Source organism: Malaya genurostris, chromosome 3 (assembly GCF_030247185.1).
Source record: "Malaya genurostris strain Urasoe2022 chromosome 3, Malgen_1.1, whole genome shotgun sequence".
Lineage (NCBI taxonomy): Eukaryota > Metazoa > Arthropoda > Insecta > Diptera > Culicidae > Malaya > Malaya genurostris.
Genome location: NC_080572.1, coordinates 261,755,060 through 261,768,110, shown reverse-complemented (window position 1 = coordinate 261,768,110; position 13,051 = coordinate 261,755,060). Strand labels below are relative to the sequence as shown.

The 13,051-nt window shown below is 35.0% G+C and overlaps 2 protein-coding genes across 21 annotated transcripts in view; one reads left to right on the top strand and one right to left on the bottom strand.

Annotated features, from left to right (window-relative positions):
• Positions 1–11,016, top strand: part of LOC131438955 (thiamine transporter 2-like) — an 88,129-nt gene extending 77,113 nt beyond the window's left edge. The window contains exons 6-7 of the mRNA XM_058609395.1: positions 9,831–10,501; positions 10,584–11,016. Of these exons, the coding sequence (XP_058465378.1) occupies positions 9,831–10,161 (331 nt within the window). The 3' untranslated portion in view covers positions 10,162–10,501; positions 10,584–11,016. The remainder of the gene's footprint in view (positions 1–9,830; positions 10,502–10,583) is intronic.
• Positions 1–13,051, bottom strand: part of LOC131438950 (potassium voltage-gated channel subfamily KQT member 1) — an 892,435-nt gene that overhangs the window by 720,082 nt on the left and 159,302 nt on the right. The window lies entirely within an intron of this gene.

Sequence of the window (13,051 nt, the reverse complement as noted above, 5' to 3'; positions counted from 1 at the left end):
TATGTTTTCTTTCAAGACTCAATTATTCTCTTTTTAAATGCATTAATAACACTTATAAAATAGGAGTAACAAGAGAAAGGATTTATCGCACCTCTAGGTGCTTTAAAATAAGGTTTTTCGTAAATTCCGATCGATTTAAGCCTAGATATAATGGAACATTCATAAATGCAAACATACATTGACTTTCATGTATCTAGATATATTAAACATTATTGGATGATTCGAAAAATTTTGTGTAGTTATTTTGTGAAATTAAGGAGATTGCATAAAGGTAATAAATATTTTAATACTAGCTGAATGACCCGGTGTTGCTCGGAAATGTTTCGGGGAGATAAGGCGGAAAAATTTTCTCAAAGTTTTCCTGCTTAGTGAAATACTCTGATTGTAGTGAAACATAACTAAGACGGCAACCCGAATGAACACTACTCCGTAAATGTTCAGATTGTTCACGGTCAGTATCCCATCTCAGATCTCACAATAATCATAATTTTCATGGTATTCTCGTCAAATTGGGTCAGTTTTGTGTTGTTATGTTTTCCATAGAATTCGATCAATTTTAACTTACACTTCTCATGTTTTGGGGCGCTTGCTACAGAAATGACCTTATAATTTCGATTGATATAATATAAAATATATCTTTTTTTGTCAAGAAGCATCGTTTCTCGTCACATAAATTTTATATTGAACTCTCCATTTTTAGTGAACTTACAACAGCTCTCCTCCATGATAAGCTTCATGACCACCTCTGAATTTCTTTAGTTGTTTCGTAGTTATGCTGAAACTTGCATACACTCGCGTTCATAAGCAGATCAATATTATTGTCTCTTAGTTCTTTGAATTTCCCGGCATATTACACCACCATATCAATTTTCGTCAAATTATATGACCTTCCCCCCCCCCCACCACCCCTCCTCCGGTTAATGACACTTGCTACCATCCCTCCCATATAAAAATACCCCTAAAACCATCTCTGAAACGCAAGAATTACCTGTGCCAAGTTTGGTGGCAATCCGTTAAGTAGTTCCGGAGTTATGACGCTACAAACATCCTCTTTTATAGATATAGATTATACTTCGAATACATTAATCAGCCCTCATTTAAACAGGGTTAACAAAATTCAATCCATTATTCTGCCAAAATTCGAGTTTTTTGTATATATTATGACCTTCTCACTAAAATTTACTAAAAATGACAGAAAATGCTGACAGCGGCACTTTAATACATTCATACATTACTCACTGTCAGAATAAGAAAATAATAACAAAACGAGCTATCATTGTAAATTTATTCATTACTTTACTATTCCCAGCAATGCTTGCAACATTTCACAATCCATTATGATAGCTAAATAAGCAATGATAACTGAATAAACTATAGTTATAATATTGGTTTGCTCTTCCCTTATGATCGGGTGGTTGGCCATTGCCATTGTAGGAGTGCGAAAATGTAAACGAAGACAAACCACAACGAAAGTGGAAGCCATCAAAAAAGTGTTCTAATCGAAATGAAGCTGGTTACAAGGACTGCTTTATGTACTTTGCTCTCGTTCTTATTAATTCATTTATTTATGTATTTATGGATTGCTTTTTAGCAAACTCATCCAGACATTCAGGGCAGCACAACAAATAAAAAACCGGGTGAAATATTAATTATCCAACCTAGTACTGAATACCGCTGCTATCAAATGTATGGATTTGACAGCAGTTGTGGTCGAAATATGGTTAGTTTTAGCTTTAAACGAAAACGGCTTTAGACAACAGACACGAAATTCAGATAAAATCTTTTGGGTTACTTTTGTTAAACCCGTGTTACTGCTAATGAAATATTTTCAATGTGATCTTTTAAGCGGCGGGTAGGGTCTAACACTTCTGAAAATCATTTTTTGTATTTTCTCATAGTAAAATATTTCAAGAAAATTCTGTGAATTTTTCAAGCCTATCGGAACAAAACTTAACAAGATATGGGCCTTTACCTTTGCTTATCTCATACTGCGACGAAGTAAGAGCTCGGCATACAGACCAAAGATTTCTGCTTCGATTGACTTAAAAACTTGTCAAAGCATTTTTTAAATGTTTCATTATAACAAATTATAAAAGCACAAATATGTTTTTTTTTCGAAAATATTAGACCCTACGGGCTCCCTTAAGTAGTAAATTGTTTCCATTGATTTTATAGACAAAAAACTACTGCGTCAATTTTTTTCAAACCTTGCACACACTTTCTACATATAAAAAAACCAAACCCCAACGTTTTTCTTCCCGTTGTTTGCTACTTTGGGAAGGTTTTATGACTATAAAATGGCGAACTTTTTCGTGAAAAGTCGTAGTTTCCTCTTTGAACAACCACCAAAAATTAAAAAGTAAAAAAAAACTCAAACAGAAACGTTGGGGTCTAGAAAAACGTCTACTCTACCTATGCTGCATTGATTTGTCCACTTCTGATTAGTCTGCGCTGAGATACAGTGGACACCGCAAATCTTGAATTTTTTTAGAAGCGTCCTCAAAAATACTTCTTTACCGACTTATTTTTCAATATTTTTCTACAAAAAAAATTACAAAATATTGTTCGAATGATGCTTTTTGTTATGCAAAACATTTGAATTTATTTTGTTAAATGATAATTCTGATAAAAAAATTTGCAAAAATAATGATTTTTTTATCATTTGGACCCTACTCAACACCCCACCCACCGCCACCTCTTAAAACAAATCAGAGTAACTTGAATATTGCTTCGAATATCGTACAGCTTCAGTGATTCCAGTTTTTTATCTGACGTCAATCTGTATTGAATCGAAATATACCCGGAAAATACAATATGAGAAAATGGTTCGTCGTGTACTACTTTTTCCTGAGGAATCAATGCAGTTTATCAAAAAGTAGATATTGGTGTCAATCAGATTGTAGATTTATGATAAGGAAAACCGGGGAGAAATTTGTATTTAGTTTGGTATTCAAAGATTGTATGATGATAATTGAATAGTTCTCAATTTCAATTCTTTGTAGTTTTCTGAAAAAAAAACAAAATCAAGGATGGCTTTTACCGTATCAAAGAACGCTCGCTAGCAACTCTTCACACGATTCAATCAGTGCCATCAAAGAGAGACGGATATCATCGCAGCAACAAAAACCCGGCATGGCTAGAATAACATAGAATAGACACCAGTGCGAGAGCGAATTTCTCTCGATGACATTTCTGAGAATCAAAGGTTAGCTCGCTGCTGTGGGGATTCTCTCTGAAGCAACAAACGGTCGCTTATTCTCGTTTCGCGATCCGATTCTGTATGGGCAGTGAATAATTGCGATAGAATCATTTTACTATTACCGCTTGTTCTAACTATGTGCGTATAACCTTTGTATAAGTTGTGTCTATAAAAAAGTGATGTTTCACAAAAAGATTTTAAAATATTACAACCTAGTATGAGAATCATCAAGTCGAATCATCGATTCGATTTTCTGCGATAATTGTCAACCAGCGATTCTCTCTTTGGAAATGCCACACAGCAACGATCATTATTAGACTGTAATTTTTTTTAAGGGCCGTGAAATACTCAGAGTATGAAGTGGAGCGAAGAAATGTAGAAAAGTTCTCTCACGGTTCATGCATTGAGAGACACGATTTCTTGTAGCATCTTCTACCGGATTGAAAATGTTGTATACAATACAGATAGCTTTTTTCGGTTTTTTAACGATATCAAACTAACTGGAGATTATAAGAGGAGAAAGAATATGAAAATCATAGAGCCATAGTACTCAAGGAAGAGCAAGGATGTGAAGAATAAAGTGCGGAAAAGTGAGACGTGACAAGGGTCATTTTAAGTAAGCAGAAGGCTTCTCGTATCTAAACTTTTACCTTCTACCAGAGGAGTCGAACTTAGGCATCTTAGCGATACGAGTCATCCGAGTCTCTGATATGTCAGAAAGTAAAGGCAAAGGTCGTTTGCCATGTACTGTCCGAACCGGAAAAAAAAAATACAGATAGCAATATAGCCGTTTCTGTCAAATTTTCGGGAATCACCAACACTGACCAAAATACATAAGTTCTAAGAAGTAGATCCGTATAGAAAGGGTGTAGCCGGGTTTTCATATAAAAACTGCCCCCAAACAGAAAAAATTGATATACGATGTTTGAAAGGGTTTATATTGGAGATTATTTTCCCAAAATTTTAACCCTTTAACTGCCATATTTAAGGAGTTAGGGTTTTCATTTTATTTAAATTTTTCAAAAACCTGTTTAGCAAAAATATTTAAAAAAAATCAAGAATATTTTAGGAATTATGGGAAACCTTTCTGATTTTTTCAGAATTTTTCAAAATGTTTTTCAAAACAGACTTTAAAAAACCATGCGTCCCCATCAAATTGTCATCATCCGATGGAGACGCATGGTATTTAGTTCTAAAATCATATATCGCATGCCCTCAGAACTAAATACCATACGTTTCCATCTACAACTTGAGCTCAGGGCTTAAGAAAGAATTTTCATAAGGAAGGATCGGTGAGAGAAACATGAATCAGAACTAGGGTAATAGAGGTATTTTGGCCACTTCATATATTTTGGTCCACCTAACAAACTTTATAGATTTTATTTAAATTACCTGTTGCGAAAGGAGTTTCAGAAGATATTACAACATTCGATGGATATTTTTACTAAGTGGGCCAAAATAAAATCAATCCTAAAGTGGGCCAAAATGCCTCTGTTACCCTAATGAGTTGACAAATATTTAGGTTTTAATATACGGTTTAAGGTTTTTATTCATGAACTGATAAGTCATTTTACATTTATTGTATTCAAATCAAATAATAACTATATTTAGTAAAAATGCTAAAGGACAATTAAATAATAGTTCTTTTGCAGAAAAAAGTATTCCTATAGATATCATGCGCAAAAAGATATTATTCAACGATACACATTAACAAGCATCAAAGATAGCAAACAAATCACCGGTGGCGCTTGTTGTGAACAGCAATCTCTATGTACTAACGGAAGCGGAATTTTTCAAAAATAACTTTTGCTATTTTTCTTTTTTCATTAAGATTTTTATTTCAGCTCATATGCACTTAAGCTTGACTTGGCCGTTTAACATTAATAAAAAAAAATATTTTTTCTTATGGCTGGATCTAGTTATCTTTTTTTTTGCCTAAGAGGAGAGGCGTTTTCATTGCCATCCAGCAATTTAAGGGGGAGCAGTGGATCGCTATTCTCGCTCCCATCAATTGGTACGGTGTCACTGTTGTTGGTGGAATCATTAGTGGTGTTACTTTTGTTTATCCAGATGTTGGGTGCATTGTTAGCTGCTGCTGCTGGTGTACCTTGTTCTGAATGTGTTGCGTCCATAGGTTTCGTTGAGGAGCATGCTTCATTGTTGTTGATGGCTGTCACAGGTGTATTATGGTTGCTTGGGGTTGGTGTGCAGAAAGCACCGTTGTCCTTTGGTGTAGTTGTCTCCTTATCCAGTTTATCACATGTGAACAGCTTTTTTTTGGCAATATTGAAATGTGGCCATCTGATTGTCATAGGTAACAAGTGATTTGCACGGAATTCTTGTTTCCTGACCGACATAAGAAGATATAGCCCTCAAGCGCATGCGTAACAAACGTACGCCATTTGGAATCCTGAGGAAAGAGTTCTTCCACGAATATAAGGATCGATGGCGCTTGAGGGAAGATCATGCACACTCACTATAGTACTATCTTCCATATCTACTGAAATGTTGTACTTAATGTTCTCGTGCTCCACATAGCGCACATTGTTATTATCTTCTGTGAATTGAATTGCATACAACTCTTAATAAAACTAGATGTAAACACAAGGGGAGGACGCTTAGAACAATGTGCCAATCACACATTAACACAATGCGTTGGTGCCTTTATCAATATTGGCACTCTCGTTTTCATACAGTTGTACAGTTACGGCACACAGAGGGCTCAGTTTTGACAAGTAGCTGTTTCAAGGGGCACAGCGTGGCACACTTAGACTCACAGTATCTCACGTGTTTTTTTAGAGGCACAATATAGTTTGTGTTGAGCGACTCTCCCCTTGTGTAAACAACATTATTTGTCTTATTGCATTGAAGTAAATGTACACGTTTAATGTCTAGATGCATTTACTCCTTAAGTAAACCTTCAAGTTCTCGTATCGAGGGTCGAATTTTGCACTGCCTGAAGTCAACAATAATTGTATTCTTTCGTATCGGCGGTAGCTTTTGTTCGTTTGGTTCACTCATTTCGAGGTCGTTCTATTGTTCACTACACAATACTGTACTTGGTTTCTTCCATCCCGAATGTAAGCGGTTTTGTTTTATCGACTGACTTGGATGAGATGTGAAAGCGAACTGAAACTTTTACTAGTAATAATATTGTACATACTTCTTGAACGCACTTGACTATAATATATTAGTAACTGAAGGTTCTAACTTCCTAAAATTAGTATTGAAATCCTAGATAGTATTTCGCATTTTTTGGATATTTTTCAAATTTAAATCTGTTGATAGGCGAGTTTAAAACTGCATTTTTAATGTAATCACGATCGGTTGTGTCTCGCACACAACCCTGTACCTTTTTTATTTTAATATGGCAGTTACTTCCTTGTTGAACCTGTAATTTTTATAAACCAGTGTTTTTCTTCGATGTTGGTTTTAAAATATCTTGAAACAACTGCTCGCATCGTCTTGATGTCAAAGAATAATCTGTTCAAAGTTATATGAAAATTACAAAAATAAAAAATTTGATGGAGAATCTTGAGTAATTTAAAAAAGACGTACAATGAGGTCTCTTTTTACGCGGGTGATAACTTCGGAGATCCGCGTAAATAAACAATTCATGGAAATATAAAAAGTGGTGTTATAAATAAATTTCCAAGTATCTCAAGAACAGCTACTTTTAGAAGAAAGGATATCATGAACAAATTTATTGCCTTTAACCTGTAGAATGATATTCTACTGTTTAAATGATTATCTTCCAAAGAGAAACTGAAATTTCGAATATATCTGTAAATTATTTTAGCTGTAACTTCTTCATTTTTCAAAAGGCACGAATGGGATAGCCATCAATCTGTAGGTTTTAATAACAGTTGTAAAATAAAAAATTATCGAAAAAATTAAAACCATACTCTTTTTGTCTTTAATTTTTTCGGATTATTTTGTAATTATTGGGAAAAAATATCAAAAATATTTTTTAAGTGTGTATTATCTAGAGTGCCCAATCGATCCCTTACAACTTCTTCCTGAACGCCATTTTTGTACAATTAACGGTTTCCGAGTTACAACGATTTGAAAAAGGCAATTTTGGAGAAATGCAAAAATACATACGCCCTTTTTAAAAATCAATCGTGAGCCGGATTGACCTCTCAATCGGTTCAAAAACTTATGGTTTGCCATACTGAAGCCATGTGCAAAGTTTCATCCAAATCGGACAAAGTCGAGTCTGATGATCTGCTAAGCATTTCTGGAATTGCCTGAAAAAAAATTTTTCTGTGAAAATCGACTTTGGGACTTTGAGATAAATTGAGACCACGGAACTTTAGAACTCCGCGTAGAAAATAACCGCAAAATGGAAGAAATTTTCTGGTGTATTCTCAAAAAAAAATTGTTCGTAAGAATCGACTTTGAGACTTAGAGAATTTGAGACCGCGTAATTTTGGAAATCCTCGCAGTAAAAACCTAGAAAATGGAAGAAATTTGTTTTAATGCCGCATGTCTTAGAAATGCATTAAACGTCCAGATCTGGTCTAATCTGGAAAAAAAAATTTTTTGTGAAAATCGACTTTGAACTCGATCTGTTGTAATTTGAAATGTTAATCTTTTTTTAAAGAATCCAAAATTTTTTTTTTTTTCAAGAATCCACTTAAAACAAATTTCGGAATAATAACAGATCTCGAAGATGAAATGAAATACCGATTTTCTCGACTTTATTTCTCATATATCTCGAAAATGACTGCATTTAAAATGTAGCATTCTATTGTTTTTTTGCATTGAACGTACATTGGAAAATAATATTTCATTGCTCAGGCACATTTATTTCTTTCAAAACATCGTTTTCCGAAAATCGTTTAGAGTTTTTCTTCGGTAAACTTTTTTAATCGATCATTTCTCCAACTTTATTGAACATTCATTAGTTTCTTTGAAACTTAACGTTTTTTTTGTGGTATAAAATAAAAACATCGTACCGAGGAATAACTGCGAATTTTGAAAAATAAATTCAGCTTTTGTAAAATCGTAATATTTTTTCAGTGCATATTTTCATTTCAATTGATTATCTACAACTTCCTCTGTGACACAATTTTAGTAGACTCCGGATTAAAATTGTTTAAAAATAATGTGGTTTAAAACACATACGCCTTTTCTTAAAATTAGTCTTTTGTAAAAATAATCTCTAGACCAGTGAAAATTACTTAATTTGTCATACCGGTCACATATGCAAAGTATCATGCAAATCGAAGGGGGTCGTGTTAGAATTTTGCCATTTCTGGATATTGGCATAGAATTTCTCCAAAAATGTCATAGGAAATCGATTGGACATTCTATAAACATGTGTCCAGTGATTTAAAAACAACCCAGTTTATATGAGTCATAGCCACTCGTTGCTGCCTTAGAAGTAATTATCAAAAAGAAAATTTGTTGGTCCTTGACCGTTCCGCGATAGCCTTAAGGCCATCGTCCAAGTACCTTACGCGCGGGTGGTTTTAGGAAACTTTTGATGGAAAATTTGAAAATTTTCCCAAATCAAAAACATACAGACCTTTGAAAAACGTGTATCTATCTGTAGGGTGAAAATGGCTTCGTAAATTCGTAGGATTTTCCGAGTGTTCTAAAAAATAGCTCTGAAAATGAGTGTTTTTGTGATCTTTCACAATTATTACACACATTAAAACTAAAGCTTCTTTTCTTCAGTTCATTGCAAAATTGATCTTATTCTGTGGAAAATTTAGAAAACTTCACAAACCTATCATTGCTCCGTTTAAAAATTGAATTAGCATCGTTGCGAAATAATTTGTATATCATTTAGTACTTCCAAATCGTCAAAATACAACAAAATCGGTTATATGAAATTCGTTGATTTTTCATGATAAGCGTAGAAAGCTTTTCCAAAAATGTGTCTCAATGTAACTCTTGCAGTCGGAATAATGTTTATTCCAAAAAAATCATATTATCGCGAATAATTGTGAAACATCACAAAAACACTAATTTTTCAGAGCTAATTTTGATAACACTTGAAAAATCCTCCGATTTTCTCAGCCATTTTTGACCTGCAGAGAGATAAAAGTTTTTCAAAGGTCTGTATATTTTTGGTTTTGGTAAATTTTTCAAACTTTTCACCGGAAATTTCAGAAAACCGTTCTTCGATTTGTCGACCCAACTGAAAGTGTTTTATGACTGTATCGAACGAGAAACCGAAGCGAACTGTGTATATCTTCAGTACAATATTTATACTCGGAAATCGTCCCAATTTCATTTTATAAGTAAAAGCTTAGGTGCAATGAAACCGTACCTATCATACGTAATAATTTCGGCTGCACCAAACAAACTTTTTAACGGGGACTTTCGGCGCTTTTCTATTCTTACGAAAATTCAAGCATACTCATAGGTTTCATGTTGCATAACACACCTTGAATACCTATACCAATCCCTTATTGTTTATATAATTTTGGGTACAATTTTGTCTTACAATGTTTCCTGCAATTTATCTCAATCTCAAGGCATGAATCTTTATAAACCAGCTTCCACAAAATTTCACCTCCATTATAGTCAGCATTTAATTTACATGAAAATTTATCATTCTAAATGTGTCTTTATTCCATAATTTCACTGAACCTTCCCCTCCAACGCAATCAATCAGCGCTACCGTGGCCAAATATCTGGTGGAGGACAGTTTCGGATTAGTTTTCGGTATAAACACATTCATCGCACTGGTCTTCCAAACCATCCTGACGGTGGTAGTCATATCCGAGTCCGGACTGATGCTGTCGCCCCGTGGTCAATTCAAGGTGTACGGTGGATACTTTCTGGTGCTGGCGGTTGTGTATCTGATCCCGGCCACCATTAGCAGCATTCTGCTGTGCAGAAGACGAATGAGTTCCAAGACTTCGAGGAATGGTGATATAAAGGACGAAGTAGAGCCAACAAAATCGACTGACCTAGTACAAGACGGTGAAGTAACTTACATTTAAATGTGATATTTTTCAATCACTATGTTGGTGATAATCCTAGGGTAGCTTTGAAAAAATGCTTGTTTAGATTTAATTTTTTTTGCTTTAAGTGAATTATGTTATGGAAATTCTTGAAATGGAAAACAATGATTATAACGATCACAATAAACATGTAAAATAGTGTTGTTGAAATAAACTAATCTCCCTCTAGCATCACAAAAATGAATACTCCACAGACCATTTTTCTCCAAGATACGTTTAACATAACTCCATCCAGCAACGAAAGCACCTACTTTCCCGCTTCTGATGCAAGATTTGAAATGCACAGCACACAGCACCGAACAGAAACAGAGCGGGTTTCGTAAGTAAAATGCTTTTGAGTGTGACGGAAAATCATTAATAATGTTGGCATTTATTTTATCCAATTTCATACCATCATTCAGAAATGAACGAGTAGCATACTTTAAAGCATCAGTTGAAACCGGAAGCACAAGGATTTCCCGAAGAAGCCAAAAATGTCATAGCTTTTAATCTCAAGTATCTCAAAAGAAAACACTACAAATGGTACCTCTTTCTTTCCAATTACGGAGATAGTATGAGGCATCTACTGCTACTTTCATCGTGGAAAGGCTGGCGAGCGAGAAAACTATAACGGATTTTATGTTAATTTTCACGGCAAATCGCTGTGGTCGTGAATTGCTCGGGTTTTGCACTCCCGAGCAGAACTGAGAATCGTAAGGAGACTGCTTATTCAGGAATGGTGAATTTTCAGTTGATGTTTTCCGATTAAAGGTTTGTAAAAAGTTAAATGCGAAAATAATCGAACATACTAAACTAGTCGTTATTTCCTTTAGTAAACTACGTAAAATTAATAAAACTGACAGTGCTAAGAGTTCATTACAAATAATGTTCATTTGTTTCCTTTTTTCTATCACACGTAAGCGCCTCACCAATCGATCCGATATCCGACGGAATCTTAGATTATACAGTCCTTAGTTTGTTGAACAAATCTTCAGTATGTTGTGTAATGAAACCAGGAAATGACATAAAAGTAAGAGCTGATTATTTAAAAAATACGGAAGAGTATTTTCACAGCCATAACTGGAATACTGGAATGCTACTTCTATTGCTTCGCTTTCCGATTTGTAACGGTGCATTTATACTAAAGATTAACTCATTGACGATAAATATTTTCTACCGCACAATTAAATAACGCGGAATAAATGAGAGTAAAAAAATAACAATATACAGAATTTGGATGTCGATTATTTCATTTCGAATTTGCATATTTCAGTGAAAGAAACTATCCGAATTTTTGATACTTGAACTTGAACGGAGATCTGGACCTGAACCAACCGGAATGATGCACTTGCTATACTTCCTGCTCAGTCAATTGCAAGGTGCAACTGAAAATATATCAAGTGTTACCCTTTTATACCTATCCATGCACGAAAATGGCGTCGGGAGTTTTCGTCTTTGATACTCGTTGATACCAAACATTTCCGAAAACTTAAATTTTGAATTAGTTGTGATTATGTCATACAACTGAAAATGTTATCATTAGCAACTCTTCTTCCACTCCGTTTTAGACAACGGCCCTTATTACGGGTATCACTACACGTTGAAAACCAAGTGAAGTGAATGTAGGTCTTTATCACGAAAGTCACTTCAGAGAAAAAAGTAATTACTTAGATGAGCTTGTTGTTATTACGGTAATAAGGGCCAACATTTACTTGTCTATGTTAGAAATCTCTTCGGCAACATCATCATCATCGCCTACAGAAATCCGCTCCAGTCGACGACCAATATGCGAGCCATCCACCGGGTCTTCGGAGCCTGTGGGTGTTTCTCGTGAAAGCACACGGACCAAAAGATGCGGCCAACATTTATATTTTCCAACCTTTTCTAGAAGATTCTCATGCTACTGTCGATCGCCAGCGTAAGGATTTTCTGAATTTTCAAGAATCGAACTTGAAAAATTATCATGGGTACATTAAATTTCCGAATCGAAATTTTATTTTGATGTCAAACGTCTTAGAATTGCATGAAACGTCACAAAATGCCACTAAGTGGACTAAGAAGGGGTTTTGCCTTTCTCATATAGAAAAGCTATACAATCACTGCTAAAACCGGCTTTTGAACCGAGACCCGGAGGGCTAAATGTCATATACAATTCGACTCAGCTCGACGAACTAAGCAAATGTCTGTGTATGTGTGTGTATGTGTGTGTGACAAATATTGTCACTCACTTTTCTCGAAGATAGCATAACCGTTTTTCACAAACTTAGATTCAAATGAAAAGTGTCATGGTCCCATACAAAGTTCCTGAATTTCATTTGGATTCGACTTCCAGTTCCGGAGCAACAGGGCGATAGGTACAAAAATTGTGAAAAAAATGTCACTCACTTTTCTCCAAGATGGCTGAACCGATTTTCACAAACTAAGATTCAAATGAAAGGCCCTACGGTCCCATACAAAGTTCCAGAATTCTATTTGAATCCAACTTCCGGTGACGGAATTACAGGGTGATATGCAATAAAAATGTGAAAATAATGTCACTCACTTTTCTCGTAGGTGGCTAAATCGTTTTTCTCAAACTTAGACTCTAATGAAAGGATTCATGGTCACGGTTCCATACAAAGTTCCTGAATTCATTTGGATCCGACTTCCGGTACCGGAATTACAGGGTGATATGCACCAAAAATGTGAAAATATTGTCATCTTTTTTATTCGGAAATGGCTGAACCGATTTTCGCAAACTTAGATTCGAATGAAAGGTCTCATGGTCCCATGCATAGTTCCTAAACTTCATTTGAATCCGACTTCCGGTTCCGGAATTACAGGGTGATATGCACCAAATATGTGAAAATAATGTCACTCACTTTTCTCGGAGATTACTAAACCGATTTTC